The 15,037-nt window shown below is 38.3% G+C and overlaps 1 protein-coding gene across 1 annotated transcript in view; it reads right to left on the reverse strand.

The window, feature by feature from the left end:
* The window catches only part of LOC121385505 (glyoxylate/hydroxypyruvate reductase A-like), a 37,790-nt gene that overhangs the window by 4,521 nt on the left and 18,232 nt on the right, over positions 1-15,037 (reverse strand). The window contains exons 5-10 of the mRNA XM_041516207.1: positions 13,979-14,118; positions 12,334-12,410; positions 11,181-11,277; positions 9,528-9,645; positions 6,638-6,705; positions 3,859-4,048 (exon numbers count right to left, since the gene is read on the reverse strand). Of these exons, the coding sequence (XP_041372141.1) occupies positions 3,859-4,048; positions 6,638-6,705; positions 9,528-9,645; positions 11,181-11,277; positions 12,334-12,410; positions 13,979-14,118 (690 nt within the window). The remainder of the gene's footprint in view (positions 1-3,858; positions 4,049-6,637; positions 6,706-9,527; positions 9,646-11,180; positions 11,278-12,333; positions 12,411-13,978; positions 14,119-15,037) is intronic.

Genomic DNA, 15,037 nt, shown 5'->3' on the forward strand with positions numbered 1-15,037 from the left:
CAATGACTGACACGGGACTTCCATTTAAACAATTCACACACCTCAAACAGAAAGAAACGGAATGCGTGTTTAATGGTATCTAACAACAATGACTGACGCAGGACTTCCATTTAAACAATTCACACACCTCAAACAGAAAGAAACGGAATGCGTGTTTAATGGTATCTAACAACAATGACTGACACGGGACTTCCATTTAAACAATTCACACACCTCAAACAGAAAGAAACGGAATGCGTGTTTAATGGTATCTAACAACAATGACTGACGCAGGACTTCCATTTAAACAATTCACACACCTCAAACAGAAAGAAACGGAATGCGTGTTTAATGGTATCTAACAACAATGACTGACGCAGGACTTCCATTTAAACAATTCACACACCTCAAACAGAAAGAGACGGAATGTGTGTTTAATGGTATCTAACAACAATGACTGATACGGGACTTCCATTTAAACAATTCACACACCTCAAACAGAAAGAAACGGAATGCGTGTTTAATGGTATCTAACAACAATGACTGACACGGGACTTCCATTTAAACAATTCACACACCTCAAACAGAAAGAGACGGAATGCGTGTTTAATGGTATGTAACAACAATGACTGACGCAGGACTTCCATTTAAACAATTCACACACCTCAAACAGAAAGAGACGGAATGCGTGTTTAATGGTATGTAACAGCAATGACTGACACGGGACTTCCATTTAAACAATTCACACACCTCAAACAGAAAGAAACGGAATGTGTGTTTAATGGTATCTAACAACAATGACTGACCGTCCCGTCCCTCCCCCATTTGTGGTCAAAATATGTATTATGGAATACACAGAATGAAAACATATCCAATGCACTTGTCAAAGACCTTTAAATTCTATTTTCAGAAACAATACTGTATTTTGGTCCCCCTCTATTAAAACAAAACCTGGATCCGCGCCTGTCATAAACGTCAAACAATATACAGTATACACAAAACAAATGCTAAGTTATCCCGTCCACCTGTCAAGGACCTTTAAATTCTATTTTCAAAAACAACAACGGATTTTGGACACCCCCCCCCCCCCCCTCTTTAAAAAACCCTGGATCATAAACTTCATCAGTGTCGCTCATAGTTTGTTTTGTTTAACGACACCACTAGAGCACATTGATTTATTAATCTCAGCACTCATAGATGCATCCATTGTTTGTGTTTATCTCAATATGTTTAACAATTTTTAATAATAATTAATTTTTAAATGTTTTGTATACTACTCAAAAGAATTTAAGGGTCAGTCGATGTTTTCGACATTATTTTCTGAATGTCAATTATATTAGCTAGACCATAATGTCACGCATGGTATTGTTCCATTTTGACGAAAGTGGGTCTAAGCAACCCATACATGAATTAAAATCCACTGTCATTGACACTGTCGACTAGTTCTAATGGCGAAAACATGCTTACATTTGCACGTAAATTAGGGCGAAAGCGAAAGGTCTGCTAAGTCCCCATAACTTGCTTTTTCACAAAGCGCTTCATTTGCACGCTTTGCATGTGTATTCCATGTTCCCAATGCTGAATTTCCGTATAATTGGAGCTTGCGTTCGTGTACGGTGCACACTCCAAATTCGACAATGGTACGACGTCAACCGACTATCGAAGATCGAGGAAGGGCTATTGCTTGGCTTCAGGATGGCAATACGCAAAGAAATGTTGCTCTGAGACTTGGTGTCAGTCAGAGTGTCGTTGGCCGACTGTGGCAACGGTACCAAGCAACGAATTCTGTTCGAAATCGTCCACGTTCGGGAAGACCCCGAAGCACTACAAATAGAGAGGACCGCTACATCACCAATATGGCTCTACGTCAACGCACAACCACTGCACGCCGATTACGTGACAATCTGCGGACTGCGACTGGAACTCGAGTGTCTGATCAAACCATACGCAATCGTCTGAGAGCCAATAATCTACGCTGCCGTCGCCAGGCTGTTCGACCACCACTCCTACCACGTCACAGAACGGCCAGACGTCACTGGTGCACACTTCATCTGCGGTGGCAACGTGTTCAGTGGGGTCAAGTGATCTTCACTGATGAGTCCAGGTTAACGACGGTCGGGTTCGTGTCTATAGACGTCCTGGGGAGCGCTTCGCTGACGTTAACATTAAACAACGTCACCGGTTCGGTGGTGGCAGCGTCATGGTGTGGGGCGGCATCTCTATCCACCACAGGACCCCCCTCTATGTGGTGGATGGCAATCTGAATGGAATCCGCTATCTGAATGAGATTATCCGGCCATTGGTTCTCCCAGGCCTTCAGCAGATTGGCGGCGGGGCAGTTCTGCAGGATGACAATGCCAGACCCCACCGCGCCAGCGTGGTAACGGACTTTCTCAGACAACAAGGTATCGCCAGGATGGATTGGCCAGCATATTCGCCTGACTTGGCCCCAATAGAGCACGCCTGGGACGAATTAGGCAGGAGAGTTCGGGATAACCATGCCCCTCCGGCCAACCTTCATGATCTGGGTCAACTTCTTATGGCAGAGTGGCAGGCCATTCCCCAAGAGTTCTTCAGACGTCTGATCAACAGCATGAGGCAACGATGTGCCGAGTGTATTCGTGCCAGGGGTGGATTCACACACTATTAAACGAATGTTCTAATGTGTAAAATCCATGTTTGACAACCTTCAACTTTGACAGCATGTCATGTGACTTTCTTGTATACAGTGACGTTTATTTGTGGTTTTTTGTAAATATGGAACAATAAATAAAAAAAATTGTGTAGTTTACATCATCAATCTAATACACTCTGAAACTTATTTGGTTATAAATTTTTTACCCTTAAATTCTTTTGAGTAGTATATATAAAAGAAATGATGGTTAATGATTACTTTACAAAAATAATAAAATAAAATAAACACATTCATATTTGATTGCACTAAAAAAAATTTTTTAAATTGAGTAATTTTGTTTTAAATGCACATTCATAGATACAATTTCAAACGAATTTTCACTGGTCTAAGACCAATGCTAGTGTCAGACTGTCAACTGTCACGACGAAGTTGGCCAACTCGACGGTTGCGTTGTAATTTCCCCAACTCCCGACTTACGACGGGTGCGCTCAGATTAACAACTAATGGGTTATACGACGAGAATCGAGTTGTAAGAACACTCAGATTAACAACTAATGGGTTATACGACGAGAATCGAGTTGTAAGAGCGCTCAGATTAACAACTAATGGGTTATACGACGAGAATCAAGTTGTAAGAACACTCAGACTAGCAACTGGACAGTCGTAGAAGTCCTTTAGAGCAGAACGTTGGCCAACTTTGAGCTGGCAGTTGGTAGTCGAGTCTGAGCCTTGCATTAATAGCAAGTGATATTTTATATGTACCATCACATAAACAGGATAGCACATATGACTGGCTGGAACGAGAAGTAGCCCAATAAGCCCACCGAAGGGGATCGATCCTAGGTCGACCGCGCATCAAGCGAGCGCTACATACCACTGGGCTACTATACGTCCCGCCCCGAATATAGCTAAAGACAAAAGTGATAACAAGATAGAACCCACAATCTTTACCTATATGGGATTACCTCCCTTGAACATAGTTGAAAGATCATTCATTCATTTCTGCTTATTTTCGTGCTTATATCTAATTAATTTTCAAGCATGCTGTCCTGGGCACACACCTCGGCTAACTGGGCTGTCTGTCGAGGACAGTGGATTAGTTGTTAGTGGTCAGTGGTTAATGAGAGAGAGGAGGGTGTAGTGGTCTTACACCTACCCACTGAGTCGTTAAAACTCGCTCTGGGTTAGAACTGGTACCGGGTTACGAACCCAATACCTACCAGTCTTATGTCCGATGGCTTAACCACGACACCACTGAGGCCGGTAGTTGAAAGACAAAGTTTATTATATACCTTCACTGAGTGATCTCCCTTGGAAATAGCCCCCGAAATGTGGGGCGTGACCACGACGCGCGGCTCGTGCCACAGAGGACTTGAAGCTGGAAGAGGCTCTTCGTCAAACACATCGAGAACCGCCCACGAGATCCAGCCCTTCCTGATGTGTAGTAAAAATAATATTACTTTAGCAGTAAAAATAATATTCCTGATTGGTAGTAAAAATAATATTCTAGGGCCCGTGCTTCTAAAACTTAAAGTCTAGACTTTAATAAAGTCCAGACTTTAACGTTATGCTATTTGAATGGCGTTGCCATGACGTTAAAGTCTAGACTTTAACAATATTCCTGATTGGTAGTAAAAATAATATTCCTGATTTGCATTAAAAATAATATTCCTGATTGGTAGTAAAAAATAATATTCCTGATTTGCAGTAAAAAATATAATAATCCTGATTTCCAATAAACATAATATTTCTTAAGCACTAGAACAGCGTGCTTGAACCGTAATTGGATATAAGCACGTAAAATACTTATAAGTAAGTAAGTAGAGTGCATCTACTGAAAGCAACAATGTGTATAATTTTAAGACTGAAATGTAGAAGGGTATATCTACTTGACTCAGTGAGGTGCATAGCTGGAAGCATAAAACATAGCCAGTAGTAGCTGTATCTATTGAGCTCAGAGGTGTTTACCTGTATATATATATATATATATATATATATATATATATATATATATTGAACACAGTAAGGTATATAATTGTAAAAAAGAAAAGTAGACATCTATATTTACAAAACAGTGAGGTGTATAATTGTAAATAAGAAAAGTAGACATCTATATCTACAAAACAGTGAGGTGTATAATTGTAAACAAGAAAAGTACCCATCTATTTCTACAAAACAGCAAATTGTATAATTGTAAACAAGAAAACTAGACATCTATATCTACAAAACAGTGAGGTATATAATTGTAAACAAGAAAAGTAGCCATCTATTTCTACAAAAAAAGTGAGGTGTATAATTGTAAATAAGAAATGTAGACATCTATATCTACAAAACAGTGAGGTATATAATTGTAAACAAGAAAAGTAGCCATCTGTTTCTACAAAATAGCGAGGTGTATAATTGTAAACAAGACAAATAGACATCTATATCTACAAAACAGTGAGGTGTATAATTGTAAACAAGAAAAGTACCCATCTATTTCTACAAAACAGCGAATTGTATAATTGTAAACAAGAAAACTAGACATCTATATCTACAAAACAGTGAGGTATATAATTGTAAACAAGAAAAGTAGCCATCTATTTCTACAAAACAGTGAGGTGTATAATTGTAAATAAGAAAAGTAGACATCTATATCTACAAAACAGTGAGGTGTATAATTGTAAACAAGAAAAGTACCCATCTATTTCTACAAAACAGCAAATTGTATAATTGTAAACAAGAAAACTAGACATCTATATCTACAAAACAGTGAGGTATATAATTGTAAACAAGAAAAGTAGCCATCTATTTCTACCAAAAAAGTGAGGTGTATAATTGTAAATAAGAAATGTAGACATCTATATCTACAAAACAGTGAGGTATATAATTGTAAACAAGAAAAGTAGCCATCTGTTTCTACAAAATAGCGAGGTGTATAATTGTAAACAAGACAAATAGACATCTATATCTACAAAACAGTGAGGTGTATAATTGTAAACAAGAAAAGTACCCATCTATTTCTACAAAACAGCGAATTGTATAATTGTAAACAAGAAAACTAGACATCTATATCTACAAAACAGTGAGGTATATAATTGTAAACAAGAAAAGTAGCCATCTATTTCTACAAAACAGTGAGGTGTATAATTGTAAATAAGAAATGTAGACATCTATATCTACAAAACAGTTAGGTATATAATTGTAAACAAGAAAAGTAGCCATCTGTTTCTACAAAATAGCGAGGTGTATAATTGTAAACAAGACAAATAGACATCTATATCTACAAAACAGTGAGGTGTATAATTGTAAACAAGAAAAATAGACATCTATATCTACAAAACAGCGAGGTGTATAATTGTAACCAAGAAAGACAGACATCTATATCTACAAAACAGTGAGGTATATAATTGTAAACAAGAGAAATAGATATCTATATCTACAAAACAGTGAGATGTATAGTTGTAAACAAGAAAAGTAGACATATACATCTACAAAACAGTGAGGTGTATAATTGTAAACAAGAAAAATAGACATATATATCTAAAAAGCAGTGAGGAGTATAATTGTAAACAAGAAAGGTAGACATATATATCTACAAAACAGTGAGGTGTATACTTGTAAACAAGAAAAATAGACATATATATCTACAAAACAGCGAGGTGTATAATTGTAAACAACAAAAATAGACATTTATATCTACAAAACAGTTGGGTGTATAATTGTAAACAAGAAAAGTAGACATTTATGTCTACAAAACAGTATAAATAGTAGACATCTACACCTACTGAACACAGTGAAATGTATACTTGTAAGAATGAAAAGTAGACAGTAAAACGTAGGTGGCTTTATCTACTGAACACACTGAATGTATTGGGTATTATAATGGCACACATGAAAAGTAGGCAGCTATATCTACAGTTTTCCATTTACGGCAAGGGATCTTTTACATGCACTGTCCCTATAGACAGGATAGCACATACCATGGCCTTTGATATACTATTCAGGAGCACGGGTTGAATAGTTATGGATTACAGTGCATACCTTAGAGCTTCGAGAATGCTGTCTTCATCGGTTACATCACTCCGGCCAACGTTTATAAAGGCAGGTTTCTGAAAACAAATCTCAAAATATATCTCAAAGGAAGTTTGTTTTGTTTAACGACACCACTAGAGCACATTGATTTATTAGTCATCTGTTATTGGATGTCATACATTTGGTAATTTTTTAACATTTAAACATTTAGTCAAGAGAGGAAACCCGCTACATTTTTCAATAGTAGCAAGGGATCTTTTATATGCACTATCCCATAGAGTGATAGCACATACAACTACCTTTGATGTTACCATTCGTTATGCACTGGCTACAGCGAGCGAAAAATAGCCCAATGGGCCAACCGGCTTGGATCGATCCTAGACCGACCGCGCATCAAGCGAGCCCTTTACAACTGAACTACGTCCTGCCACCTATATTGCGAAGGAGACTTTCAAAGCTGCATAGCGGCTGCTTTCCGTGGCTTCAATTATATGTCCATCAACGTTACAACCAAATCATTTGATTAGCTAGTAGAACAAACAAAAACCCCAATTATTGGAGAACCTTTTGAGGACAACCAATGGGATTTGGCACGTTCAGTTGAGACGAACACAACGTGATGCTGTGGCAACACGCCAACATTTGTCGTGTCGTTACTTGCTGTAGCAGCTTAATATAGTCCGGTTTAGGAAATAGTTCCTCATAAAAAACAAACGCTAAAAAATGATGATATGCCTTTTGAAAAGTATTTTTGATGATTACTTGTAGGCTGACCTCTGTAGTATTTAAATAACCCATTGATTTGAAGTTACTTGTTACATATGTTCAGGTGTCCAAATGCGATATTTCCAACCTTCCTAATACAAGAACCATGGAAAGGGGTGGCCCCCGAGGCTCCACTATGTTGTGGGCCCTGGTTTTCTTCGCATGGAAGGTATATAAACCATCGTATCCATTACATGCATGTTACATCTTCATAATGGCTGAAACTAGAGGTAAAAATAAAACCGTCAGTGAAGATGACAAACGTCTATTGATAGATCTGATTAATGCAAATATTAAAATAATTGAAAGTTAAAAAGTGAAACAAAATGTATGGCATGAAATACTTAAAAAATTCAATAGTCAGTCTTCCGTAAAACGAGACCTGGGACAACTGAAAGAACTTTGGAAACGTTTGAAATGCAAAGCCAAAAAAGATGTATCCCAGCTGAAGAAACATCAGAAAGGGACTGGCAGTGGATCACCTATGGCTGACATTGACGACATGAGCTATACAATTCAAGGCATGATTCCTGGTGAATTTGTGGAAATGGTTAATCCATTTGATGATGACAGCGCCCTACATACAGAGGAGTCTGCAAATTTACTAGATGTTAAACTATTATAATAAGTATTAATTAATATCGTATCCATATTATTTCAGACGTCCATTTACGAGATCGATTAAATGTAAAGCCGTTGGTCGCGTTAGCCTATACCGTTTTAGAAATTCAACATCATTATACATGTCTAATGGTTCCAAACGTTCCCTGAAAATACGTTCACGCCGCATGGCCCGTCGATATTGGCGTAAAAAACGATTACCATGCCAAAATTGTTCCATCTCAAGCAGAAAACCCAGAGAGAAACCAGCTCGATAGCAGATTTATCGCGCAGTGCAGTTGTAATCTGGTGTTAGCCTGGTGTTATTGAAACCCGGCACGTGAAACGTACAATCTAAATAACCCATGGGTTAACCTGAGGTTAACCCGGGGTTTCCATAACCCTCTGATAAACCCGGCACGAGAAACTGGCCCAATATGGTTCTTGAGAGTTTTGCTTAAAAGTTACTTATAAATGTCTACAAATATTTTGCTTTGGAGAGGAATAGGGGTAAACTGTCATCAGAAACAGTCCCTCATATATTGTAACAGCAATGAAATTGACACATGTTGATCAAAATTTATTATAGTCTGTTCCAATAAAGTGCACAAATCACCTGTTTATACTGACATCTTTATTTTAATTTCAAGAGTAAACACCAGCTTGTACATCAATCAGAGCCAAAACAAGTAAATGCTAAAGTAGGTAGACTATCATTAAATAGATATTTACATAATATTTACTTTCTATTCTATTTCCGACAGTACTATAGTATATCTTTCCACATTACAATTTCGATATTCTGATTTTTTTTTTTTTTTTTTTTTTTTTTCATGTCTGTGTTTGCAAATGCATGTTCGTGTGTGTGTGTGTGTGTATGTGTGTGTCTGTGTGTGTGTGTGTGTGTCTCTGTATGTGTGTGTATATGTGTGTGTGTGTGTGTGCATGTGTGTATGTGTGTGTGTGTGTATGTGTGTGTGTGTGTGTATGTGTGTGTCTGTGTGTGTGTGTGTGTCTCTGTATGTGTGTGTATATGTGTGTGTGTGTGTGTGCATGTGTGTATGTGTGTGTGTGTGTATGTGTGTGTGTGTGTGTGTGTGTGTTATTGTGTGCCATTATATGTGTGTGTATGTGTATGTGTGTGTGTGTATGTATGTGTGTATGCGTATGTGTGTGTGCATGTGTGTATGTGTGTATGTGTGTGTGTGTATGTGTCTCTGTGTGTGTGTGTGTCTGTGTGTGTCTGTGTGTGTATGCGTTTGTGTGTGTGTGTGTGTGCGTCTGTATGAGTGTGTGTGTCTGTGTGTGTTATTGTGTGTGTGTGTCTGTGTGTGTTATTGTGTGTGTCTGTGCATGTTATTGTGTGTGTTATTGTGTGCCATTGCGTCTGTGTGCGTGTCTGTGTAGGTGTGTCTGTCTGTGTGTGCGGGTGTATAGGTGTCTGTCTGTGTGTGTTTATTTGCATGTGCGTGTGCGTGTGTGTTTAACACTGATTAATTAAACAATGTGCTGCCGTGTTGTTCCTAGTGTTTACCTTCCTACACACTGAAAAGCGCCGATCACTAAGTATTCCTCGAGTTTCGTCCGTTGATGGTAGAAGACTGACAATAAAGTCGGAATTTTCCAGAACCTCATCTATGTCTTTCATTAACCTAAAATATCAATTGTTTTACCAATAAGAGAGGTAGATTTTCTAACAAAAAACCCATTGGCATTCAGAAGCGTGAGCGGAGGGGGAAGGGTCTGTGGAATCGACCCTCCTTCCCTCTCCAAGTAAATTTTCTCTTTCTTTAATGTATTTTCCAGGAAGCATGGCTTGACCCCCCCCCCCCCCCCCCCCCATTCACTCCACTGATTAATTAATAATCGGCTATTGGATGTCAAACATTTGTTAATTTCTGACATGTGGTTTTAGAAGCAAAGAATCTTTTCTCCTCGCTTACCCCACAGACAAGACAGCATATACAGCATATACCAGGGCCTCTGATATACTAGTTTTGGGACACTGGTTGGAACGGGGAAAATCCAATGGGTCCGCTGAGAATATTTGATCCAGTGACGCAATTACCTCAGGCAACTGACTGAGCTAACTCCCGCCTGGTGGACGAATTATAAACCCTACATCCCATAGTAGCTCAGGGAGCCGATACCAGGACGTGAACTCAGAACCTGCAGTTCTTAAAGCACAGTGGCACCAAGGGTTGTTCGGTGCGTGAGCGTGACGTGGTAAAGCGTTCGCCTGATGCGCGGTCGCTCTGGGATCGATCCTCATCGGTGGACCCATTGAGCTATTTCTCGTTCCAGCCTGTGCACTACGACTGGCACATCAAACTCAGTGGCATGTGCTATCCTGTCCCAGGGATGGTCAGTATAAAAGATCCCTTGCTACTAATGGAAAACTGTAGCGTGTTTCCTCTCTAAGACTATATGTCAAAATTACCAAATGTTTGGCATCCAATAGTCGATGATGAATAAGTCAATGAGCTCTAGTGGTGTCATTAAACAAAAGCAAACTTTAACTTTAAATGTGTGCACGTCTCATTACAGGACGTCAGTGGGCTATTTCTCGTTCCAGCCAGTGCATCACGACTGGTACATCAAAGGCCGTGGTATGTACTACCCTGTCTGTGGGATGGTGCATATGAAAGAACCCTTGCTGCTAATCGAAAAGAGTAGCCCATGAACGAGGCAACAGCGGGTTTCCTCTCTCAATATCCTGGGTGGTCCTGGGACGTGAAACCAGAACCTGCAGCTCTTAAAGTCGCAGATCCTAGTTCCAACCCGTAAAAATGGACACTAAGTTTAGTTGCTCTAAAAAATTGTAACACATTTGAATAAAGTTACAACAGAGTGAAACAAGAGTCTGTAACGTTGAAACAGTGAACTAGCCTTTAAAATAGTCTAGAACTCTATTCTATAACTGTTGCTTCTCAGACGCACGTGCGTTTTAATTTATTTTATAAAAAATGCATTTTGTGATATTAAAAACACTAGGATGGCCAAAAACACTTCGAATGTACAAAAATTAATAATCTAAACAATAAAATATAAACAATGTCTGATTTCAGTTATCCAAAACGACTCTAATAGTGAAGAATATGCCTTAGTGTTTAAAAATTAGGGAATGTCCCTTTAAAACCGATGGCTTGTAAGCGCTGCGACACCAATGGCTGTTCTGGCTGTTTACCTGTACTGATCAACAAATGTCTTCTTCTGGTCTTGAGGCACCGGCGTCCTGGTGACCCCCCACACCTCCATACCAAACACTTTACACAGGCGAGCCACTGGAGATAAAACAGACATCACAGTCAGCGTAATTATCACAGACACCACTAGCTCATCTTCAGAAGGGAAAGAAATGTTTGAGAGAGAGAGAGAGAGAGAGAGAGAGAGAGAGAGAGAGAGAGAGAGAGAGAGAGAGAGAGAGAGAGAGAGAGAGAGAGAGAGAGAGAGAGACAGAAAGAGAGAGAGACAGAAAGAGAGAGAGAGAGAAAGAGAGACTCACAACACACACACATGCAGAGAGAGAGAGAGAGAGAGAGACTCACAACACATGCAGAGAGCGAGAGCGAGAGCGAGAGAGAGAGAGAGAGAGAGAGAGAGAGAGAGAGAGAGAGAGAGAGAGGGGGGAGAGAGAGAGAAGGGGGAGAGAGAGAGAAGGGGAGAGACAGACAGACAGACAGACAGAGAGTCAGACAGAGAGTCAGATACAGATCTGAATCAAAATTTTACATGTAGAATGCAAGAAATCGCATTTCAAGACGTCTAGTTTTCAACATTTTACAGGTGAGCTTTTCTTTCCGCCGTCGATTTATCAGCCCCCCCCCCCCCCCCCCCCCCCCAATGTTTACTTGCTTTCGCCGTGCCTCACATAGGGTGAAAGTTAATATTTCCCTGTATTTATGACTGTTAGACATGACTGTTAGACTGTCAATTCTCACTATGAAGTTGACCTACTGGATGGTTGATTTGTAATTTCCCCAGCTCCAGACTTTCGACGGGTGCGCTCAGATTAACAACTAATGGGTTATACGATGAGAATCGAGTTGTAAGAGCGCTCAGGCTAGCAACTGGACAGTCGTAGATATTGTGACAGCAGAAAGTTGGCCAACTTTGTCGTGACAGTTGGTCGTCTGAACCTAGCATTAGACCACCACAATGTACAACTGGAATACCAGTTTCACTAATGGCATAAGCCCAGCAGGTTACCTGGCAATTTATTTGTAATATTGGTGGCCGTTTTTGTTTTATCATGTCCACTCTCACGGGAAATAAAACTAAATAAAAATACTGCAAATGGGAAACTTTACTGTAAATAGAAATTTGTTCAGTATCAGTACCTTCTGTGCCAATGACACCGAGACCAAGAATACATACAACATCATCTATGGCTTTACTGCACATCAATGGATAAGATCTGGAAAAAACAACAACACCAATTCCATTACAATAAATATGTCTAAATATAACATTCAACAAAAGGAGAACAAAATTCTAACACATGGTTAATATAAACTTTTATAATAAGGTCAGCACATACAATGGCCTTTGGATGGCACGACTGTTAAGGAGGAAGCAGTCGTGTATCCCCTGTGAAGGATCAATCCCACAGCCTATATCACCTCAGACGAGAGATTTACTATTGATATGCATCCCACCAAAAAAAAGGGGTGAGACGTAGCCCAGTGGTAAAGTGCTCGCTTGATATGCGGTCGGTTTGGGATCGATCCCCGTCAGTGGGCCCATTGGGCTATTGCTCGCTCCAGCCAGTGCACCACGACTGGTACATCAAAGGCCGTGGTATGTGCTATCCTGTCTATGGTATGGTGCATATAAAAGATCCTTTGTTGCTAATCGAAAAGAGTAGCCCATGAAGTGGCGACAGCGGGTTTCCTCCCTCAATATCTGTGTGGTCCTTAACCATATGTCCGACGCCATATAACCTTAAATAAAATGTGTTGAGTGTGTCGTTAAATAAAACATTTCCTTCCTTCCTTCCTTCTCACCCAAAACGTTGACGCATGAATCTGGTAATACTTGGAATTTTAATAAGTCGGTTTTAATAATGCTAGGTTTGGATTGTCAACTGTTATGACGATGCTGGCTACCTCGACGGTTGCATTGCAATTTCCCCAACTTACGACGTGTGCACTCAGATTAACAACTAATGGGTTATACGACGAGATTCTAGTTGTAAGAGAGCTCAGACTAGCAACTGGACAGTCGTAGAAGTCGTGACTTACGACGGGTGTGCTCAGATTAACAACTAATGGGTTATACGACGAGAATCAAGTTGTACGAGCGCCCAGACTAGCAACTGGACAGTCGTAGACGTCGTGACTGCAAAACGTTGGCCAACTTTGTCGTGGCAGTTGGTAGTCTGGCATTAGCATTACAATCATGAATGTCTTAGGTATGTCGTTTCTGCTCACACAATGCTTCATGTTTATTTGCTGCTGTTTTATAACTCCCCTAGGTTATTATTATTAAATAATAATAATAACAATAATAATATAATAATAATAATAATAATAACAATAACAATAACGATAATAATAATAATAACAATAATAATAATAATAATAATAATAATAATAACAATAATAATAATAACAATAATAATAATATTATAATAATAATATAATAATAATGCAAACTTTCGTTATTACTACAGTCATTATTCAAAATTCAACTATTACTACAATCATTATGCAAAATTCACTGTTACCACAATCGTGTAAAATTTCACTATTACATAAACTACAATGAATATGTAAAATTTCACTATTACTACAATCATTATGCAAAATTTCACTATTAATACAATCGTTATGCAAATTTCATTATTACTACAATCGTTTTGTAAAATTTCACTATTACTACAATCATTATGCAAAATTTCATTATTAATACAATCATTATGCAAATTTCATTATTACTACAATCGTTTTGTAAAATTTGCTGACATTTATTATTATTCCTTACTTGTTCCATACAGCTTGTGTTTGTTGATCTCGCATGATATAGAACCCTCGATGAACGGCGATGATTTGTCCGATAACATACTCTGCCATGGGCTGAGAAAACGAGATTGCATTCCTAGTGTAGGTAAACCACGGTTTGAGCTTCAAGCGTAAACGAAAAGTGTACATTAAAGTGAGATATCATCACCTTTCAGTAAATAAACATCCACTTTTAATTACTAAACAGAAATAAACACTAAAAATAGCTGTCTGGCTTAGTTCGACTAGAAAAGACTGGGGATGACAGGCGCGTGTGCAGGGGGGGTGGGGGTTAGGGTCGAGTGTTAACCAAATGTTAACCCACTGCCCTGAATAGACAGTCCAAGTGCTATTAACTTCTTTTTTTCAATTCTAAATAATCGGTTTTAAATGTACTGGGGTGCAATTAACAAATATTGTTTTATTTTCAATTCTAAATAATCAGTTTTAATTGCACTGGGGTGTTATCAACAAATATTACTTTTTTTCAATTCTAAATAACCAGTTTTATTTGCACTGGGGTTTTATTAACAAAACTATTACTTTTTTCAATTCTAAATAATCAGTTTTATTTGCACTGGGGTTTTATTAACAAAACTATTACTTTTTTCAATTCTAAATAATCAGTTTTATTTGCACTGGGGTTTTATTAACAAAACTATTACTTTTTTCAATTCTAAATAATCAGTTTTAAATGTACTGGGGTGTTCTCAACAAATATTACTGTATTTTTAATTCTAAATAACCAGTTTTAAATGTATTGGTGTGTTATCAACAAATATTACTTTTTTTCAATTCTAAATAACCAGTTTTATTTGCACTGGGGTTTTATTAACAAAACTATTACTTTTTTCAATTCTAAATAATCAGTTTTATTTGCACTGGGGTTTTATTAACAAAACTATTACTTTTTTCAATTCTAAATAATCAGTTTTATTTGCACTGGGGTTTTATTAACAAAACTATTACTTTTTTCAATTCTAAATAATCAGTTTTAAATGTACTGGGGTGTTCTCAACAAATATTACTGTATTTTTAATTC

The sequence above is a fragment of the Gigantopelta aegis genome, chromosome 11 (assembly GCF_016097555.1).
Source record: "Gigantopelta aegis isolate Gae_Host chromosome 11, Gae_host_genome, whole genome shotgun sequence".
Classification (NCBI taxonomy): domain Eukaryota; kingdom Metazoa; phylum Mollusca; class Gastropoda; order Neomphalida; family Peltospiridae; genus Gigantopelta; species Gigantopelta aegis.